Source organism: Lonchura striata, chromosome 4, assembly GCF_046129695.1.
Source record: "Lonchura striata isolate bLonStr1 chromosome 4, bLonStr1.mat, whole genome shotgun sequence".
Taxonomy (NCBI): domain Eukaryota; kingdom Metazoa; phylum Chordata; class Aves; order Passeriformes; family Estrildidae; genus Lonchura; species Lonchura striata.
The window spans coordinates 17,845,435-17,868,743 of NC_134606.1; the positions used below are offsets into that span (position 1 = coordinate 17,845,435).

Below are 23,309 nucleotides of genomic sequence, written 5' to 3' on the forward strand. Positions count from 1 at the left end.
CAGCTCCTATTAACTGTTCCAAGCTCCTCATTTTTATCAACAGTTACTTTATTAAATCCTTAATAATATAGATGGAATAGTTAGTTAATTTGTGTGTTGAGCCATGGATGTTAATTTGTAAACATAATAACATACTGCAATCATTTGCATAATAGCATTTTAATCTTTTTAGTAAAAGCTGTAATTCCCTACAAAGTACGCTGCAGTAGAAACTAAGTGACTATTGGTAATAATAAAAAAGGCCTTAAAATTCTGATCCTATTATAGTGTTGGAACATACCCAAACTGCTACCATAATCTCTGAAATGTTACTGTTCTCTGATTTAGGTGTCTGTGTCAAGAATAAAAATGAAGTATAACTGGTAGCAGTAGACTATTTCCTAAATGTAATTTAGTATTCACTAAGCACCAGCACTTTGCAAATAGCTCTGAGGCTTTCCTTCAAAGTTCAGAGCTCTAGCTATGCATATTGTGTGAGGTACACCATGCAGCTCACCTCCAGCCTCTGTTGTGCTGAATAGATGGCTATGATAAATCATGCTGATTTGGCACTGAAGGGCATCAGCCATCAAGGATTTGACTACTACGTCTTTTTTTTTTTTTTCCCTGAGATTGTATCTCCTTGAACTGCCTGCCCTGGGCTCATAGTTTTGGAGAAAATTAAAAAGTGGAAAAATGCTAGGGAAGGCCACTACAGAAAGTCTATATAGGATCAGTTCTCTGGAACCCATTAACAGCAGTCACAAGACTGGCAAAGAAAACATTGGTGGTTGTTTAAAAGTCAGGCCAAGTCATTTTACGCAAGATCTGGTAATTCATTAATCAATCTGGATGCAAACCTTGAATGAATAACCTGCAACGGTGAAAGAGACTGGCAGCACCACAGAACATTAGGGATTTTATAATCTGAACCAATGCAAATTACTCTGGTGATGTTTAAAGCTTCCCTCAACACTCATCATCTCCCTGATACAACCCCTTCCAAATAAATAAGAAATCATTTATCTCCATGCATTCCCCTGCTGCCAGGGGAAAGACAGACTGCATTTCATTGTGTATTTCTTTCTCTCCTCACATTCTCATTGCTTGTAATACATCCCTTTTTGGCAGTCTACAATAAAACATAGTTATCTTTTTAGGCTTTCTAAATAAATACATGGCACATAGAATGGCCTTGAGAAGTAACCTGGGATACACCTATATAAAGCAATTAAAAACAAAGTCATCAAATATTGTGAGCATCACTTTTTTTATTTATGTAAATAAATTAAACCTGCAGAAGGGCAAGCAATGTGGGTTTTTTAAAGTGTTTTTGAAGGCTAAAAAAAGTGTTTTACCAAGTACAAGATTTAGGATTTTACACAAGTTCACTGTAGTTTTACAGGTTATTGCCTATCTACAGGCTGAATTTTCTCTTACCTTCAGCTGAGTTATTTGTAAAAAATACCAGCAAAGAGAAACACCCACTGTAGATATCTTCCCTTTCCATAATGCTCGGCAAGGATCATAAATTATTTTAAATATGACTAATCTTACATGATATGGTACAGAATATTTCAAGAAGCCTCAAGGGACAACAGCTTTCATGAACAAAAAGCTTTCCCACTCATGACACATCAAGTTGTATGTTTGTTCACAATTTCACATCGCATTGGCTTTGAGAATGAAAATTTAACCATTTTGATTTTCTGAAAGTAGCCAAATTTAATTTTTTGCAAATACAATTTCTTAAAGTCTAGCTCTTCACAAAAAAACAAATTATAAAAATGAATGGTGCAGTGAACCATCTAAATAACCGGTCTTGGGTGACTTGTTAACTATTCACTTGCATGAACTTGTGTCAATAGAGAACAACCTGAGGGGCAAGAACTCCTTCATTTTATCTTTTCAAACAACAGGCAAACAAAATTAGGTGAAAACCAGAAGATATCGAGCTGTGAATGGAAAGAAATCACCTAATTCATACTGTACATAAGAACAAACATGGTAAGAAGAGCCTCTGTGCTGGGACAGTACAGGCTTGATTTGGGACGTGAGCAGAATGATGCAGTGATGAATTAGGTGTGTCTGCAAAATATTGGCATGTTTTAATCCTTGAGTGAAGGCCAGTATCTCATCACACCTAAGCGGATGAGAGCGGGGATTTATACTTAACACTTACATACTATCTAGACTAATTGGACCTTTATCTCACTTGGCTCCTGGTTGCTACCATAACTATTAATAATTTCCAGTTCATGAGACTCCCTGTGCCACTAAGCTTGTGGGAGCTCAGCTCAAGTGAGCTTTAAGGAACATAATTTGCAAAAAGATTGAAAATTCACTTTATGAAATACAAACCTTTCATTAAAAAAAAGTGCATCAGAGATACTCGGGAACTTTGTAAAGGGCTTTTGGACACTGTCCCTCACATAGACAATGCCACATATACTGCATTAATACCTCAAAGGAGAGCATGTTTCATTCAAGGCGAGCTTTGGCAATGTACTGTACAGCTTGTGAAAGTAATGTTGCTTGTGTACTTCACATCATTTGCTTGATATTCTGGTTCCTTCCTTTCCACCCCAAATAGGCTGTATTCCTATTTTTGTATGACAATGCCTCATCTGGAAGCTTAAGTTAGATAAAACATACTACTCCCACAATGACAAGAGAGGAAAATAAAAGTAAAAAAAAAAGCACAAAAAGACATTAATTTCTTTTTTAAAAAGCTATTGAGGCTCAGTATGGAAAAATCTAGTGATTACTAAATGAGAAACTGCACAAAACTTCCATTCTCTCAGCTAAAACAAATAGTTTCCCACACAGTATGTGAGATAGTCTCTGGAGGAAGATGACATCTTCTTCTGATCTTGAGCACCCCCAGTCGTCACATTACTGAGCGGCAGAGGCAAAAAATAGTGCAAAGTATCCAGCTGCACAGTGGAGAATGGGGACAGGGTTAATGTATGGGAGAAGAAAATAACTGTCTTGTTCCCATCTTCCTAGGCCAAGCAACCAAGAAATGTAAATACAACACTCTAAGAAGCTGAAAATAGTCTAATTTTGCACTGCAGTATTGTAAAATACCATTAGGGCACAATCTGTCCCTACAGGTAAGTATGGGCCAAGCTGTGATGAGACAGCAGCCTGCAGCTGAAGACAATGAGAGTGAGGAGAGAAAACAAAATTTGTGTGTTAGGAAAGAAGCTGCATATTTCATTTCCAAACTATTACTTCTGACCTCTTACTTGCTGTGTAGATTCATTCCCCCAGCATTGCCCCTGTCTCTCCACACATGTCCCTGTTTCTTCGCACCAGGGCAGCTCATCCTCAGACAGACCCAAACTTGCCCATGAGATGTTGCCCCTGTTACCATCTCCCAGTGAGGTTAACTATCAGCCTATCTGGTCACCCTGCTGTTTGCAACATGCTTCAGAACAGGAATTGTTTCCTACACAAGGTGTGTAGGGGAATGGTCACTACCTATCTGAGACAACTTTATACTCAGCAGCTGTGGCCATCAGAGCAGACAGGCAGTAACACACAGAACAAGAAATGAAGCCAAGTTCCACTGGTTTTACTGGAATAATTTGTATGCTTAGATTTGGTAAATACATAATTGTATTACTTATCTGGAACTTACACTTTTAAAGTCTGCATCTTGAACTGATTTTTCCTAAAAGAAAAGGCTTCTGCATTTGGTTTTTGATGAATGTGGAAAAAATGTGTCCTCAGTTATAAAAAAAGTAAAACAAGTCTCCATCGCAGTCGTTGCAAATGTGGACCCTGCCCCGCTGCCACCACCAACGTGCCCTACCCTGCCTGAGGCAATACAACTGCAATTCAAGAACCAGACAGGATTTGGAAACTTTGTAAAACAAAGTGTGAAACATTATACAACTAAACTAAAAAAGAGGGCCTGAGCACAAAGCTTTGTAGGGATGATTTGATTAAAATAAAATTAATTCCAAGTTACTTGGATTTAAGTTACAGAAACTAAACGGAGAAGACCAGTTTCTGCTATCAATTACACTGGTTTAAATCCAGAGCAATTCATCTGTATCAAGGAGATTACTGTGAGTTTAGAGCAGTATACAAAGGAAGGAGAATTTTATTTAGGACATCACATCCTAGGTAGGCATTTTACTATACCATTTCAGTTAATTTTTTCCAGCCTTTAAAATTCTACCATGATAATCCGGGGCTTTCCGGAACCAGCGGGCTAGCTGTACTTCCTGGAGCTGTAGTACTTGGCGTGTGAGAAATAGCACCCAGAGCTTTCTTCTGTACAAGGTCTTCCTGCCAGCTAATCAATTTATTGTTCAATTTCCCAGTCAGTGAACGATCTATGGCCTCTCCTATCAACAGGGAGGGAAGGAGGTTAGAGTTTAGGAGGGGCATGGCTGCCCGAAACCACAAGGTTTTATGAATTATGAAGGTTTTACACAACAAAAGAAAGAAAACCCAAGACAGAGATAAAGAGACAGTAACCCTCCTCTCGTACACCCTAACCCCCAATGCACAGTTGGAAAGAAAACAATTAAATCCCTCCTATCACCCTCTCACTTTTACTTTTAGACTACCCACCACCAGGAGATCTATATGAAACATCAGAACATTGAGCGACTGATGGTCCTCCCTGCCTTCTCTGCCACATTCACCCTTCCTCTTGCCTGTGCATAAACAAATTGCGGACCTCTTAATTTGTGTGCAGCTAACTTGCTCAGTAAGGCTCTGAGTGGTAAAAGCCTTTACTAGAAATGTTCCAGCTACTCATCAGCTAGCTGCTGTGCAGCACTCTGCTTCTTGCCGAGGAATTCAAGTGGAAGACAACAAACAAGCTTCAACTTCTGTTTTGCTCTGTAGCTGACAACAGTGCAACTCCTCATCATGACACCACAGGGCAGTGTGCTCTACGTACTCTTTTGCTGCTTTCTCTCAAAAATCACAAGCTCCATTTAAATCCTTTTAAGACTTTCACCCCCACACCCTTCAAATCGCAGGTCTCGTTTTGATCATGAGGATTAAAGGAACCAGTCAGAACCCGTAATACATCAGCAGTTTTCTTGTCTCTTAATGGCGGAAAAATAATAAACTGTTGTCCACCAGGCTAATAAAAAAAAAAAAAAAGCAAACCAGGAAAAAAAGCAAGCAAGGACTTTGCAACATGCACTTGCATCATCTTGCTTTACCTCGAATATATTGGCGGGTTCATTGCTGTACTGATTGGAGATGATCTCTGACTGGTCGCTGTACCACTTGAGTCCCCCCAGAAAGCTGTCCGCATCCAGGTCGTTCACATCGAGTTCAGAGAGGTCAAGTTCTGGGAGATCTGGGCAAAGAGGCTGGTCTTCGCCAACCAGAGCAGCACACTGCAGGATACAGCAACACAGAATACTTTCATTAATTACCAGGAATCTATTAACTAATATCATGTGATAAGAATTAAGCCTCAATTAAGCTATGACACCGGGTCGCTAGGATTGACTTTGTTTTCTGAAAAAAGAAACACATATTGTTTGGTCATTGTTAGGTCTAACATAGGTATGTAAAGGGGCAGAGAAAACAGCAGGGCATAAACTGCCTTCTTCATCACATCTCTGTCCAGGGAAGATGACCTTCCTTCTCCCTATGCCTTTTGATAATGACCATATTCAAAGCTTTAAATCCAACAGCAGAGGCCGAAGCATGGCCTTGTTCTCCTTTCAGAGTGAACCAGTGCAGGTAGAAGTTACAGATGAATACCTCTGGGCAAGGTCTGTCATGCACTTCCTCATACATTCAGGTTAAAGAGGCACAGCCTGTTACAGCCTTCAGCCCTGGAGGCTAGTTCAAGCTGGAGACAGTCACGCTTTCACTTCTACAGAATCTTACTGTAATCCTTATAGCCACTCGTGATGGTGGCTATCATATGGGCATAAAAAAAGTATGGGCTAGTGACACTGCTGTGCTCTTTTCCTGATGCACAAACCACAGCCACCCAGGTTTGCATAAGGCTCCTGGCAACCAAAGTGTGGCCTGAAATATCCCTATATTCTCCTCTCAGTGATGGACATAGTTAGTTCATGCAGCCTTTCAACTGCTTGGTGTGAACACATCTATTATCCGAGCCGGTTTCCTAAATATCCCGAGAGAGAAGCTGTACTCAGAGAACTAAATGGGTTTTCCTCTTCTAGCAGCCTCTAATTCAGTAATCGTAAAAGAAGGTCTATGAAACATTTTGGTTGAGGCAGTAAACAAAGTTTAGTCTGCAGGAATCCTCTTCAGCAGCGCAAAATGTTTTTGTCTGCACAACTTAGGAAGAGAGTGAGGATAAATAAAAACAAACCTGGAAAAAGTGTCCTTTTATATGCCACTATGAAGCTAGATAAGGTATTGACTGACCTACTAAGGAAGAAAAAATTAATAACGCACATCCACTTCAACACAGCAATTGAAATGTTAGAGTATCCACCAAAACCATTTCCTAATTATAGAAAACATGTACTAACAGTTTGGCAAATAGCTGAGTCCCATATGTCAATGCTGCTCAATTAAGCAATTCCTACTGCACTGTACCATGTATCCCTGTAACTCATCTCCAAACATCTACATCGATATGCCACGTTGCAAAGCACACGTGGAGCTGCAGAGGCACTAGGCGCTGAATGGTTAAAAGTCATCTAAAGTCAACTGAGTCTAAGGGCATCTACTGCATTTCTAGCACTGCGTTAAGGACGGCCAACAGCAGCACCTCCGAAACTCCTGTCACTCTGCGTGGCTTGAATGATTTCCCAACTTCTATTTGGACTGAAGCGAATGGAGAAAACGCCACTTTCTGAAGGCAGATGTCTGTAGGGCACTAACAGTGTCCATAGGTGTGAATTGCTCAATACTGGTTATGTCCCTCTTGCAAGGACTGCCTTTAACAACAGTGTAAGCGAGAGCTGCTGAAGGTGCTTTTCATTTATGTTTTTGTCCCTGGAATCTCGGTGTGTCTGCAGTGCATGGGCTGGATGCAGCAGTGCAGCCATGAGCAAAGATTTTGTCTGCTGGCACAAAGACTTGGTGCAGCTGGTGTGAGCTATAATTTACCTGACAACTTCTACGTCTACCAGGACACTACAAGATAATCATAGAGTAGGCCAAGAGGCAAGGAAGCTGAGAGGCTGCAAAACGAGACTCCCAAATAGCAGTTGTTTTCCTTCCTATTATTTAAGGGGCCGTAAAACCCAAAGAAGTCAAAATCACACTTAAGTAATGTTAACTTTTTTTTTTAAATCATTTTTTTTACCATTATTTTGAGTGTAAGACAAAAAAAAAAAAAATAGAGCATTTCCTCTTCTTTACTGCAAGACACAACCTTCTGGCAGCAATCTTATAATACAGAGATGACCTTTTTTGATGCTTGGCCGAAATCTCTGATCTCATTAAAGGATAATCTAGTTTTTGACTGAAAAGGTAGATTCTCCGCATCATTCTCAGGTTTGTGTTCTGGAGGTCAGTAGCTTATAACTGATGCCATAGACTTCTAAAGTATCTTGCTGATCTGTTATTGCTTTCATTTATAAAAATAGCTTCACCCTGTGAACCACCTACTTAAACATGTTTACTTTTGGTAATCTGCATTTTTAAGTTCCTACAATGGGTTTTTGAAGCAAGACAAATAATGGCATTAAAAAAAAATCCTGCTTATCACAGCCTTCATTTACCTATAGTGACTAAAATGTCACCTAAAAATGTAACTGCTGAAATAAAGTATATATGCCTTGCCAATGTTGATATGATAATAAAATCAATGTTTCTGAATATGACATTATGCTCCTGAGCACACAGAGCACATTAATCTGAGACACATTAGCAGCAAGTGTTCCTGTTATTAATTTATATTTGGCCTTTGGATGATGCCAGATTTAACACTCCAAGTCCTAAAACTGTCCTCATCTGACACGCTGATATTTGCTGTTTGCCTATACATCTGTAACAGGTGCACCTGAATTGCTAGCACACATTTTACTGTCTTCCCACTGTTACTTGATATGATAGTTATTCCATAACTATAGCCCTAATTTTACAGTAACATTTAGGAGGATAAAGCAGTCACTAAACACAAAAGGCTAATTACTGTGTGTTACTTCACTCCAACAGACCTTTTTTCTCTTAGTTCAGACGCAAACAGTAAATTAGCTTAACTGCACTGATGGTAATGAATCATTATAATTAAGTATAATTCTCCATTAACCTTTTGGCTGTTTTTGTGCCTTTGAAGGTAAATTAAAAAAAAAAAAAAAAGAAGAAGAAGAAGACTGGACTTATGCCATATTAATTATATTAATGAAAATATAATCTTTGCTTTATTTTTAACAAGTTTTTCAAAGTGCCAAGGGGATGAATTCAGGAAAGAGAGACTTGACAAAATGTGTGTCATGTGGATTCTCTCTATCAATCTTCACAACCTTACTGTACATCACCTTCATTAAGCTGTGAAGCACTGGGGACGCTGATCAGCTACAGTGATGCAGGCCTTTATTAAACAACACACCGTCCTGTCATTATGTGAGCGAGAATATAATACATTTAACGTTGACAGCAAATATTAATGATTCAAAGAATGAAAGCTGCCTCCAGTGCTTGCTGCTTGCGTTATTTTAGCTCAGTAAAGGTGATCCCCTGAGCCAAAGCAGCACGCAGATGCTAGTGTTGCTACAGGAAGTGCAATGCAGGAGCACACTGGCAAAATCCTACCCACAGTTAATCCATCCACCACACAATTAATATTAAGATCAAACTCTTTTTTTGGTTCTTTTTTCTTCTCTCTGCACTATGAAAAAGTCATTGACATAAATTATCTATTCTGTTACTAGCTTGAAATTACTGCAGGAACTCCAGCGATTAAAATAAATCTTCACTATTTCCATATAACCTGGTTCCTCAATCAGTTCCTAGCAGCGTTAAGAATAATACACGATAGAAAAATGAAGCTGTGGCAGCTGAGACCCATGCTACAAGCCAGACAACAACCCACAGGATACTCCAGCTACTCAGAAACAATTAGGACTTTGGAGCCAGAAAGTCATCCACTTACTGCCTTGACTCATAATAGCTACAGGACATATGAATTATCCATATCTATTCCACTTTACCAAGAAATCAAAACAAGATAAGACCAATTACAATATGCAAACAGAAATCTGTGGATACAATGTCAAGCTGCAAATATTTAAAACATGACAAAACTACTTGAGAATGCACACACATGCTCTGCCAGATAGGAAAAATTTACTGGAGAACATGGAAATGGTTCACTTTAGATGGGTAGCTCTCTACAGCATGAACATCTTATTTAAAAAGCATTGCCTGTAACCTGTTTTTCCCTCCCCCATTGCCCAAGGGAAGCATTTTAAGCACTTATTCCAAGCCTGAATCCAGAGGATTAGTTCCTTTGAGCAGGTCTGTATTCGGGATTCCTCTTCATGGGGTCCAAAGAAAGTTTGCCTCGCTTCGCAAGTTGCCCAAACTTTCAGTTAATGCTCCATTTTGCTGAATGCAAATATGCAGAAATCCTCAAACCTCACATTATACTCCGGAGATTACCACGGGGCTGCTTGCCTTTTTAATTTTTTCCTTTATGAATTGTAGCCAGCAGAAGCTGTGGATTTGATGTATTGCCGTCTATTTTTACACAAGCAGCAGCAGCAGCGGCAGCAGCAGTTCACACAGTCCTGCATAAACTCTATTCTCATGGTTCGTCCTGTTGTCTCTGCTGTACAGTGGGATTTAACCATTTCTTGGACTACTCAGATTGACTGCAAACCCTGCTCTACCAAGCATTAGCTACAGCTTCAGTATTCCAATACCACAAGTAGCAGGGAAACGTCTCCTTCCAGAAATCTCTTTTAAAAGCATCTAAAGCCAAACAACAGGGTATTCATTCCTGTGTGCATATTTGTATTCTGCAGCTGATAAACAAAGAAAAAGCCTTCGACAGAGCATAGTGAAACAAGGAATTAAAATATGAAGCCATGAGTTAATTATAACTTTTTTTTTTTTTTTTTAGAAATATTAGTCTTATTCTAAATAAACATGGCATTTTTCCAACCAGGCCACTGACTGCCACTGGAAACGCCACTTCAGACACCGATTCATATCAATATCTTAGAGCATAAATATTGCATATGACGGGAGAGCGAGCCAGAGGCACATGAAAATAGTTTCCAACTGCAGGAGATACTATACTGATGACAGGAGCTCAGCTTTGATTTGCTCAAGGCATCGCAGAGTAACCTTAAAATAGCAAACTTGGTGGAGTTAAGATAAGATAGGGACTTGTTTGCAAAGTGCGCTGCCTCGGCCGTCCCGGCGGTGCCTGCCGAGCGCGGCCCCGCCGCTGCCGGCCCCCACGGCCCCCACGCCGCGCAGCGCTCACCTCGAGATCACTCCATACAGAGTCCTGGTTGCACATGTCCCACGCCATCCAGCTGCGGAGCGACGGCAGCAAAGCTGGCAAACTACAGTCCAGAGGCAGGCAGGCGGGCAGCAGACACTCATGCAGGCAACGAGACCCTCTCTGAGAGTGAACCGAAGGCACCTGTCTTACTACTGTTCCCCGTCACATGACAAAGCTATTAAAAAGTAGGCTGGGCTGTCACTCATCCAGCCTTCTGGAGCTGGATCCAGCCCGTGACGTCAGCCAGGGGCAGACCCAGCCTCAAGTGAAGTAAATCTTTGCAAAACCCGCTCAGACCTCGGCGGCCGCGGCGACGCGCTGCGATTCAAAGCACACTTCCACGCCACACCCCCGGAACGCTGCTCCTGCCGTAGCGCAGCTCCGAGCCCTCCCCATCCTTTTTAATTTCTCAGCTTGCTTTGTCTTCCCCCCACACCCCAGCACACGATAAGCCGTGCTTTTAAGAAAGAAAAAGTGAAGTGGCTCCCAGCCGAGCCGCAGCCGGCGTGCTCCGAGTAGCCCGAGCACCTTTCCCATGCCCCCCGCCTCCGTTTGGAGAGGCTATCCCAGACTTCGGCAAAAGTTACGCCGCCTCCCAACATTTTCTTTTTGCACTCGGGGATTTTGCACCTCCCCGAGTATTTTGGTTAGGTTATGGCTTCTCACAGACAATTGCAACTCAAGTTAGTTTTTCCACGGTAAATATATCGGCATCCCGCCGCCCCCCTCCCCCAGCATTTCTCTGACATGGACTCAGCATCTATAAAAAATGTTGTACCGTTATCTCACCTGCTCCGAGGGGGAAGCCTGATCCCGTTCCCAGATGGATTACAGCGCTTCGAGCTGCTCTTTAATCACTGCCCCGTCTCGGTGCATTCCCCAGGAAACCACGGCTGTGACAAGAGCTGCCTCCGTCCTGCCCACCGCCGCCCTGACCCCCGCCCGCCCCGGCAAGCGCCTCAGGGCGCACCGCTCTGCCCTCCCGACCTGAACCCGGTGCTTGTTCACTGAAAATAAATTAATTAACGATCTCTTGCCGTGTGAAAATCCAGACTCACTGTTAACACCTGTCTTCCCGTCAAAGCCTTTCCCAGACAATAGCGGCTGCTGCAGGTGCAACTGGTTTAAGATGCCCCTTAGCATTGCGTACAGAACAAATTCCATGAAAAAAGCTGAACTGCAAATTGCTGTCCAGAACAGGGAAAGAAAACCCCCAAAAAAAGGTCTTGTTTAACTAGCCCCACTTGCCTGCTTATTGTCTTAAGCTGCATTTTTTTTTAATTATCTGGGTGCAAAAATTCTTGCGAACTGTAAATGCTGGCTCCCTTGTGCTGGGCTACCAGTCAAAGTTACAAAACTATAGCTTATCATCCTCCATGCCATGAAATATTCATTTTCATTGTTATTTGCAAACTTGAGTATTCTAAAGACTAAATGAATTCAATTATTATACAAGGCTATGGCAATTTTGCTGTGAGGAAAAAAAAATAAAGAAGTACAATTCTTGAAATAGCCTTTTCCCCACAGACACTGGAACCTTCAGAAATGGTAGGAGGTCTCAGATATATTCTTAGCTTATTTGTGTTTCCTTGTAATTCATTATTGCCAGTCCTGATAAAATGTACATTTTTCTGAGCTTGTGCTTAAGTTGCAAATCACATCACACTGTCATATTTTCACCAAGCACTGATGACAAAAATGGCATTGTTTCTACTTTACTTAATTTAAAAAAAAAAACACAGCAAAATACCAAATAACTACAGAAAGCCTTTCCTACAAATAATTAAATGAACAGTATTGCTTTGCTCTCAAAAAAAAAAAAAAACAAACCCAAAAACAACCAACCAAACAAAAAAAACCACCACCACCAAAACCACCCCCAAACTAATTTCCTTCCCAATTATATGCTGATTTAATGATAAAACTGCAGTAAATTATTAAGATCTGTGGCAAAGGTGAGTACCTCTACCCCTTGAACATTCAACTGTGAAATAATACTGGGCACCTGCCTACCTGGAGTACAGTTGGTTCTTATTAATTATTATCTTTGGATCCATGGTTGGTGGAATATTCTCCTTCAATACCTACTTATAATTGTGTTCATTGACTGTGCCGAATCCATCATCTGGGTTTTTTTTTTTTTTTTTTTTTTTTTTTGAAGTTTCATTCACACCTTTTATAGAAATGTATTTACACTGGAACATTTCATATTGCTGTTTTGGATATTGTGACCTGCTCATGTTGTTTCTATTTTCTACATTTCCACTTGAATGCTTTCCCTTCAAATTAGCAAGTTAACTGATAAATATAAACTGTGACCTTAGTGGTGCTCTCGCCATACAAGCTTTAGAGACTGAAGAACTTCTCTAGTGCAGTATAAACAGAGGAACCAAAAGTAATAATTACAGACCCCCAGAGCTTTTCTATGGCCATGTCCACATTACAGCTTGAACTTTTCTGGCAGTTCCAGTGTTACCTGGAAGAGACGCAAAGCCAAACTCCATCTAAAAAAGACTGAGATTTCAACAAGGGTTCCACATTGCTTGGGATGAATTTTAACTGAAGTGTCTAACCCCAGCCACAGTATAAATTTACCCGCTAGGATCTTTTTTTCCCATGTTTTACTGTGGGTTTTGAGTACGGTACCCCAAAGAGGAGAAAAACAAGGAAGACAGCTGCAGTGGTGGTGTCCTTTGGAAACCACGCAGCCTCCGCATATGCAAATGAAGCCTGTGAAACCCAGCCAGCACCTAAGCTGCTTCCTCAAAGGAAACTTTGTCTTCTGAACATTCCGTAGAAGCTTTAGCAATGCTCTTCCCTCTGTTTTGACAACACTGAAGAATTGCACAAACATCTTTTGTGGGGCAATATCTCAGCACATACACACATGATATTTGGTTCCATAACAAACACATACAAAGAAAACTCTCCTACAGCTGACAAAGTCTGCAGGTCCATTTGACACAATCTGCCCTGTTAAAATTTCCTTTATCAGACCACCTCTTCAAACACTGAATTTCCCCTATTTTCAGGTTAGTTTGTACCAGGTCTCAGTAATTTCCAAATTTTGCATTTTCTTCTTTAAGGGCCATGATTCAAGAAAGTTCTGGTAAGCCTTCCAACAACATTTGGGCACTAATTCCCAAATCCAGATACATTTCTAACAGGACTGGAAGGTACAACTGCCTGCAACAACAGGAAATACAATCAAAGACCAAAACCTTCAAGCCCTCTGTCTTTGACTTTTTCCTGGATTCAGCAATCATTTTATCCTCCTCTTTCACCCACATATTTTGGCTATGGGTAAGGTTTTTTATTCCCTGTAATTTAGGTTTCTCAAAGAAGCTACTGATTTTGGAGACTTTGTGACCAAAAATTAGTCCCTTGATTAGGGACTGAGGAAGAAATATTTTCTTTCCTTGCCCCCAAGACTGTGGTACTTGCTGATTCTTGGATAAGTTTGCTACTTTCCTAGGGGAGTAAGGACAAGCAAACTTGTACATAAAAATAGTGCTGAAGTTTCAGACAGATAAGGTTTGCAAATCAGTTCTCACATCAACTCAACCCTTTCTGCTCAACTCTCCAAGAGTTACAGCAAAAGATCAGCCAATGCTGTATATAAAACTGCACTCCAAAGGTGTGTTTGTGTGAATGGTGTTCTATATAAAGTATATGTACCCTATTAATTTTTTATTAAAAATCTTCCTTCTGTGCATCTTTACTCTTATTTTTTGCGCAGTCCTGTATTTGTTCTCCAGTCCACTGTCTCTGTTCCACTTCTATTTATTTTCTCTTTTTTCCCCCCCTTTCTCATCTTTTTTTCCTTATTTATCCAGTTCATCCTACCCAGAATACACCCTCAATAGTGTAAGCCAGTGAATCAAACTCCTTGAACTCCTGAGCTCACTGGTGCAGTAATTCTACATTGGAATAAAGCCATCTGCTCTCTCTAGTTTTGTTAGGGCAGTTACGATCTGAAATTTTTTTAACAGAGAAACCCAGGGTAGTTCTCTGCACTAGCTCTCTGAAGAACTCAAGGGCCAAGTTAATTCCTGGCCCAGCTCTGGGTCAGAGGCTGCTGTCTGAGGAGCTCTATATTCGAGAGTCCAAAATAACTTTCTCCGAACAGCGAAGCATTACTGACATTACTGACACCAGGCTGAATTTTGCCACATCTGCCTCCACAGACTGAGGGCTCAAATAAAGAGCACTGAATGCCAGGGGAAATCACTTGCTTGTTCATGTGCAACTAGACCTGACTATGACTATTTACTATCAGTGCAGATTACCTGATTATCAGCGTTAACCAGGCTTGCAGACATGCGACTCTTTGTAACTGGGACCTTGTAGTAAAACCTTCCATCAGTGTTCAAGTGAAGCAGGAGAATCACAGGTATCCATTACAAGAAATAATTTTTCCTATACCTCCCTGAACATCCCCTCTTTATAAGCATGTTTCACTTCCTCATTATTATAAACAAGAAAAACTAACCCACTCCAGCTGATTACATAAAAATATATTTGTCACTTGTTTCCCTCCAACATTTGGAGTATTCTCCAGAACCTTCATTTGCTATAATTTGCAGAAAAATCCAGCTTGTCAGGCTTGCTAAAGGGAATATGAACAATGTCATTCACTTGGGTGTTACTGTTTTTAGGAGGGCTGATCTATAAAAGAATATCTACATTTAATTTATAACCTCTATATGTTTGAGAAACAGAGCCATGTAAACACATCCGTTTCCTGGGGAGGCTGTGCTGCTGTCTGAGCACAGACACCCAGGCAAGGCAAGGAGACAGATTCCAGTTTTGCACTGTGTTGCAGGTTGGCAGAGCAGGCAGGACCACATCAAAATCGCAGACCGTTGCAGATCTTCATCATCTCTCCTTTACTCACCTCACTGCTGATATTTCCTTGGAACAAAAGAAGTCATAAAGTTCTTATTCCCTTATCCTTCCCACATTCAAGTCCCTGGGAAGAGACCAAAATTTGCTCATACCTGATATTATCAGACCCAAGGAGCTGGTTTTGGACATTCCTGTTCAGGGGTCTGGAACATCTGCCCCACTCAGAAGTTGTGCCCTTCTCCCACTCCCAGCCTCGTTGAGATGTTCATGCCCTTCTGACAACAAGCAATTGTCTTCTTCATGTTCAGCCACACAGGGCAGAACATGGAACACCCCTTGTATTTGGATCACTCTGCAGAACTCTGGAACACCCCACCCAGACCTTTCTCATTGCCCATATCACCATCCACCTTGCACCCTTTGCCCTGAGCACCTAGAGAATTACCCTGGAGCTCTTCTTCCCTGACTTGTTCATAGAATGCCAATCTAGTTTTTACTGACTTTTTCTGAGAGGGATCTGAAGAGGATGATTCTATAAGCAACCACCATGGATTTGTTATCTTAGGGTACAGAAAAGATTCTATACAACCATAAGGAAGTTCATGGGAGCTATCAGCCTTCAAAGCTACCAGCCTTCACTGAAGTGGCCACCCAGCTGTCACATTGCATTTGGGGTTTGCTTTGCCATCTGGCCATTCAGCCACCCAGACAGGGCCTCCCAGCCTGAAGGGGAGCTGTGATGCCCTGGCTGCCACAGCAATGCAGGAGAGGTTAGCGTGCTCTGCCACGCTGAGGCTCGCAGCAGCTAGAGGAAGGGAAAAAATCTCTCATTTCCATAGCATAGGCTATCTCCTCTCTAAAATGGCTGGTAAGGCAACTGCAGTGGAGCATACACAAGGCTGCAGCACAGCACTGGAGAGAACAGTAACCTTTAAATACTCCAAAATCAAATCTTGTTTTACACAAAACCGCTATGGTAAAGTCGATGTGAATGAAGCACCTTTGAGTGAGGGAACAGAGGGAAAGGCAGCGGACAGTTTTAGTGCCTCCTAGCAATTCTTTTTAATAAACTAGAGATGACAGACAGCCTTACCAACACATCTCTCATCTTCAAATATGACTTTTTTCAGACAGAGCTCAGTGGAACTGAGTCAGCCTTTTTTCTTGGGCCTAGCTCTTGGCATTTTTCATATTAAAACAAAGTATAATGCAGAAATAATTCAGGACTGTAATAATCTGATGGGATTTCAGTAACACAGGCCACAGATTTGCTCTGCAGCAATTTTAGGCAAACAAAATAAGATATCACACAAAACACCTCATGTGGGTTTTTTTTAAATACCCTTACGGATCAAGTTACCCTTTATAGGGTTATGCCTGCCTGTGGAAGAGTGCGAGCTTTTGCGGAAACTCCTGTCAGTGGAGAACATAGCTCCACTCATGCAGCAGCCAGCACACCCTGCTCGGCTTCTGAAGCTCCCAGGCTGCAGCAAAGGTCCCCTTCCCCAGCTCCCCACAGCCCCTGCACCCTGTTTTCCTGAGTCAGCCAAGGACAAGCCAAGCAGACATGGCTTCACCTCATTGCAACACCCAACAGTCTCATGCAGACAAGGCTTCTGAAGGATCAGCTTTGCCTGACCTCTTAACTAGTAGTTCCTGCCAGCCAAAATTGAGCCCTGGAGTTATTTTTAGCCAGAGCCCTTCATGAATTGCAGTTAACTTGCGATATGCAAACTAGTGACTAGTGCTAGAGGAATCCCTATGGGTTTCATGGTTCCACTCCCTGCTCAAAAGTCCAATTATTCATTTTTCTCAGAGCTGCAATATTAATCTAAAAAAGTTGCACAAATGGCAAGAGATGTCATCCTCCTTCCATCCCCAGTTCAAATAACTGAAATAAAGAAGATAAGCATTTAGCCCAGAGCTTATTAACAATACAAAGTGCAGTTGTAAACCTTTAGAGGCTGACTCTCCTCCAATGATGCTTTTGACGAGAAATTTGTCAGTACTTTCACCTCTGACTCAGGGCCAAACATGCTAGTGCAGAGATGAAATGGGAGAACTAGCCACAGAAAGGCATGGGCGAGTTACTATTTTATTTTATTTTAATTTAATTTAATTTAATTCTATCCAGATCAGTTGCCTCAATACCTGAATGAGAAAATGCAGTAAAGTAAAAGGGGGGGTTAAAAGTAGCTGGAAGGGGTGACTGCTCTAAATCCTTTGGAAGGGAATGGAAATCTTTAAATGGATTTAGGCAGGCTTTGAATCAGACCTTATCACAGAAGGTGGGACCAAGACAGTTCAAAGCAGAAAGTCCTCCACCTTTTTTTTTTTTTAATTTTCATACTATTCAGGCTTCCCTAGCTTTTCCCTGTGAATACAACATGAATAAAGCACATAGATTGCAACAGCTATCACCATGTTAGACATCTTAGTTCCCAAGAAATTTACTATTTGCTGAGCATCTTTGCCCTGGGACACTGTTATATATTATTTTGTAAGTGGGTACCAGGAAGATTCATGGTTCCTCCCCAAAAATACAATAACTGTACTTTCATTACTTCATGCCAATCAACAAATAAGGCAAGTTTATCCCAAATGGATCTCTACCATTGTAAAATTCCCCAACAATCTGGCTCAATTCAATACTATTTGTTGTTTCTGCTCTTTTGAACTCCGTATGTGGAAGTGCAAGTCAGGGCAATGCATTTAACCAAAACCATTGAAAGGACTGTGTAGGATTCAAACTGAAACAGAGACTTCATCAGAGTGCACCTTTCCCTCTTGCCCACTGCAGCCTCCCCCTTCTCTCTGAGGAACAAATAACCAAGTAAAAATAGGAAATTGTCAGAATGGATGATTATTTTAACTTCTGTTACAAGTTGTTATGTAAAAAAAAACTCTGAAAGAACACTTCATCACACTATTATTACCAATTTATTAAACCAAGATTGCACAGACTGGAGAAATGAGTGTGACACATCCCCGGGGGTTTTCTGCAGGTAGACCTCCAGCTGTTTCATTCTCATGTGCACTCTGGTTTACAGGGACATGGAAAAATATTTGCACTTCAGTTCAATGCAACACGATTTTAGATTGTTTGCAGGTTTCTTCAAGGAAGGGTAGAAGCATGCACAGTGAGCTGGAGATGTACACTTTGGGAGATCAGGCTACCAACTTCCAGGGAGAGTGGGGGAAACACATGGTGGTTGTTAATTTATATCCTGGACAATGCTGTAAATCGAAGCATCGCTGACAATTCCTGCCCAGTAAACATGCTCAATTTCATCTCCCGTAAAAAGGCGAGCAGGCACTAAATAGCAACACATTTTGATTTTCATTTAGCCACTTTAATGATAGGTGATGTTAGTGGAAAAGATCATTTATCTTCAGATTTATTTTATATGAGATAAAAGGCCTTGCCAATTTTTTAAAATTCATTTACACAAGTGAATAAATCTTCCCAAACAATAAGTAGGAAAGTCATATTTCTTTAACTTTGCAAAAATCTGAAAATGCTGATCTTGGAGTGAAATAGACAGCACTGGCATTTTAATCAAGAACATAAAGACTCCTCATCTAAATAAGAAGCACAGCTATACTTCAGAAAAAAATCTCTGATTCAGAGGACGGCCTTTTTAAATGAGTTTTGTCAAAAATCTCTGATAAATCAGAAGAGTGCAATTTTTATGTCCCCTTCATTTTTAGATCAGTTCCAATGTGAAGGCTACCTAAAAATAGACAGAACCTAACCTTTCAAATATCTATACTGCTGCATACCATGAAGGCAAGCTTTCAGCGGCTCTCATGGCTTTCAGGAGCCTTGTGCTGTGCCTGTCTTCTCCTCTAGCACATTATCCCACGTTGCCTGCTGCACCCAGGCAAGAGACAAGCTGCAAGTTGCAATGTGCAGTGCACTGCAATATGTGGAATGTTCCATTTGAGACACACAAGCAGAAAGATCATGAAAACAAGAATTCCCCTTTGGCTATTGGATTTTTGCCACAAAAAGGACACTAACAACACTGAACCTAGGAAGTGGGGATGTGAAAATGAAGCTGTGCCGGCTGCCCCAGCAGCTTTGTTCAGAAAGCACAGGCTGTCTGGTTTGCAGCACACCACTCTTAAAAATATGAAGGGGAACAATAAGCTCTTTTATTGTTTTCTACAGTGCTTGCAGACACAGTTCTACCCATCTAAAGAAGAGATTTTGCAAAAGTGCACTGAACTGAGTGTCTGGTGTAGAATTACAAGACAACAGAATGCTCGGTAACTATTTCTTTGCATTACACTTTCAAAACTGTGACTCTGCTTGGCCTTAACGGCATAGGTCAAATTCATCCCAAGCACAATCCCAGCAATTTCAGGTCAGTGGTACCTGAAAAATCAATAGCATTTAAGTTGATTAAGTTATAACAAGGGGGATTTTGGCCCAGGCTGTACAAATACTTACTTTTATTGTAGATATTCTTCACTTGGTATTATGCTGTATTTCATTGTTCTCTAATGCTAAACACTTTATTTAGCACGTCCTAAAGCCACACTAAGAGCTGGAATAGGAGAAATCTGTATTAAAATCCAGTTGTGGGGCTGCCCTGGAGGCTTTGAGTGACTATGACTTTTGCTTACATGAAATAGAAAATCACCCTTGTACCAGTTGTTAGCTAGCTACTTCTAGCAGGAACGAGCTCGTAAGGACTTGCTTTTCTTTGTTTACTGTCATGCTCGGCTCTGACGGAGTCGGAAGTTTGTCATGGCATTCTACTCTGTCAAAAAATGAATAAAATAACTTACACTGATAAAATAATGAAATAAAGCAGCATCAGACTAAATGAATTCCTTCAAAGAATTTTGGATGGAAAATGTCTTACCTGCTGACAGGAAGGCAAGAATAGCAAACAAAGGCATAGGAATAAAAGCTATTCAATAAAATATCGATTTCATTATCACCACCTATTCAACTTAATTTTCTTGGCATCCATATCCCTAATGCAGGTTTGTGATAGATCGTACAATCACTTTTTAATTAAGCCCTACTGTGCCTTGTATTAAGAACAAGACAGTATACATTATGGCACAATATATCTACCAAAATATTTAATGCTTATCCTTTTCATTTTGGTATTTAAAAGTTGTTCTCTTAGGAGGTGGTATCAGTATTTAACAACATTCTTGACAGTTATTATAAAAACAAAAAGTTTCATACTTTATCTAGCCATGTCAAAACTGAAAGTCCTTAAAATAATTGCTTTCTGAATATATAGTATTTCTATTGCCTTATTTAATTATTATTCAGCTTTCAACATCTTAAGATGCAACACTTACTCCTTCTCCTACATTCTGATGAGATGGGAAGTGGCAAAAGGATAGAAAACTCACAATTGACCAGTTGAATGGTACATGAAACAGATATTATCATGTTATATGAGATATTTAATGAGAAGCTGTAGAAGACTGGCAGCTTCCTGGGTTGGTAGTATATTTTGTTTCAGGTCTCTTTAGGTCTCTGCTGCTTGTGATGGGGCAGATCCTCTATAAGAACAGCACCCATCTTCTACTGGAGTACTGGCACTTTCCAAAGGGCAACACTCACTGTAATTACTAAAATGTACCTACCTTCTTCCAAGTAAGAAAAAGAAAAGCTGCTGTTGCATGTATAATGTAGTTTTAGTTTTTAATGCCAGAAATTAATCAGTAAACATATTTACATTATGGTATACTATTTCTTATTCTGTACCCATAGTAACCAAATTAATCTCAAGGCACTGCTGGCATTAATTCAATCTGAAGCTCATACTTGGGATTTCACATAGGCGCCTTCATCCTATTCTTCTTCTCAACTAATAAAATGTTAATATATGGCAATATATTTATTTCTGATTCAGTTCAAGTTGAGGTGTGCAGTACTTTGCAGAAACCTAATTAATATGAATCATACATTAGAACACTCTGTTTAGTATACAAAAAAAAAAAATGCTGCTAGCACATGAGGATGAAACAAAAGACCCAAGAATTCATTTCTAAGCTGTAACTTCTCTGTCTATAGCATAGGGAAGGCCAGTTTTCCTTACCCTTCAATCTCCATCAAAAAAAAACCAAAACAAAACAACAAAAAAACCTAACATATAGTGTAGTTCTTCACTGAAGAACTACACTAAACAAATCACAAATTATTAAAAACAAAAAAAAGGAGTAAGGAGATCTTGGAAGATGAGATACTGACATCTCCCCCTGTGAGTTTGGTGCCCACTAGCAATTAAGTAGTTCCCACAGTAATCCAGAAGTACTGCCTTCAGCAACACCCACTGATATGAGTTTTCCCACTGGAACAGCCTTCAGCCAAAAATACCCATCCAGCTGACATGAAAAACCATCTCCACACCCCAGGAATTGTGCCTGAACTGCTCAGAAGACATAAGAGGCTCAACAGCTGTGGTGTTGTCTAGATCTTCTCTAGACCTCAGCAAGAAGAAATCTAGTGCAGAAATTACTGCACTAAATAGTGCCCAAATTGATCCAACCACTGACAGAGCAACAGGGCCAGATTCTGCCACCCTTATTCACCACGTACAACAAGCAGTCCCATCAAAAGGGTGAGCTGATGTGAGGAGCTAAGGCAGTGCTTACAGACGAGCAGAGGGAGTGTAGGTGAGGTGTAGCTCACCTGGTGAAGATCCCCACTCTGAAAATAATCACCAGCATGCCAGTGCTGCTCTGCATGGGAGGTCAGCCCACACCCACCACTGCAGAACACAGAAGAGTCAGTGACTCTCTCCGACAGGCACATTGCTATGGCTGTATGGCTCAAGCCTGGCCTTTGCAGGAGGACCCACCTCCAACAAACCTCCACAACACAGGAACATACCGAACAGCCAGAGTTCAAAGAGCTCCCCTGATCATTTCAGATTCTTGCCGTGGTAACGGAGCAGCAAAACCCTCAGGGGGGCCCTGGTGTGCCCCTGGGCACTCCCATAGGGCTCCCACTGGCCCTGAGCCCTGCCTGCATACCACATCCAAGGGCACAACACAGTCCTTCACTTTTACCAACTGCTACCGAGTAAGAATTCCTAGAACAGCTCAAACACGTACCAGTTCAAATAGACTTTCAGACTTCTTTTCTATTCCAAATTATGTGCTTTGCCAGCTTCAAAAAAACAGATGGAAAATACGTCCCTAAATGTGCACCCTTGTGATCATTCCAAAAGGAAAGCAGCACCAAGTAGCTTAAAACGTTTGTTAGAAAAAATCTTTTCCATATCATGCAAATAGCAGACAAAAATAACTGCTAGGCAATTTATATACATACAAATATTGGTTATTTTAAACAGTAATTTGTTATTGAGGACATCTCACTGAAATATTATAATATTCAATTTCCTCTGCATTTGCATGGAAAAGGAGCTGGAGAGCACATGATCATTCATTTAACTATTACATAAATACGTCTATCATAAGATCACACGGATTTCAAGCCAGAGTTCAAATACATGTTTAATGCATGAGAGTATGATGAAGAAACTTGTGAACTCACAGGTCTCGTAGCACAATCTCAATCAGATACAAGCTTGGTGTAAATATGTACAGTATCGTGTGCTTTCCAACAGCACCATGTCTCCAGGCAGCAGTCTGACATCAGCAAAGGAGACAGGTGGTTCCCTTTCCAACCCCGGAGGGGTGAAAAAAATGAGTTAAGACACGGTGTAAATATAGCAATATTTTTTCCTCAGTGTTTTGCTACAGTTTTCAACCCTTAATGAAACTGCAGTGCATGAACAATTCTCATAACATCTTTGCTACAAATCAGTGAGTGGATGTCATGTCCTAAGATATTTATAGCCTTAAAGGTAGTGGTAAGTGATACTGTTTGGCAGCCTTGGTTTAGAAGTGCTGAAGTTATTTGCCTTTTGGTTTCGTAAGAAAGGAGCTCCAAAAAGCCACAAAAACCCAGTTTCCTTGCTCTAAATGTATCCCTTTCCTATAGCAGATCACTGTTACTAATAATGCCTGTAAGAATGACAAACAACAGTCAATCACAGGCACAGAGCAGGTC

General features: G+C 40.8%; 1 protein-coding gene across 3 annotated transcripts in view; it reads right to left on the reverse strand.

Annotated features, from left to right (window-relative positions):
- Positions 1-23,309, reverse strand: part of PPARGC1A (PPARG coactivator 1 alpha) — a 362,006-nt gene that overhangs the window by 56,447 nt on the left and 282,250 nt on the right. For 2 of the 3 annotated variants that reach the window (XM_021554414.3, XM_021554416.2), the window contains exon 2: positions 5,175-5,354. In XM_021554414.3, the coding sequence (XP_021410089.2) occupies positions 5,175-5,354 (180 nt within the window). Of the gene's footprint in view, positions 1-5,174; positions 5,355-10,387; positions 10,529-11,197; positions 11,296-23,309 lie in introns of those variants that run through there. The other variant, XM_021554418.3, reaches the window with a different exon arrangement.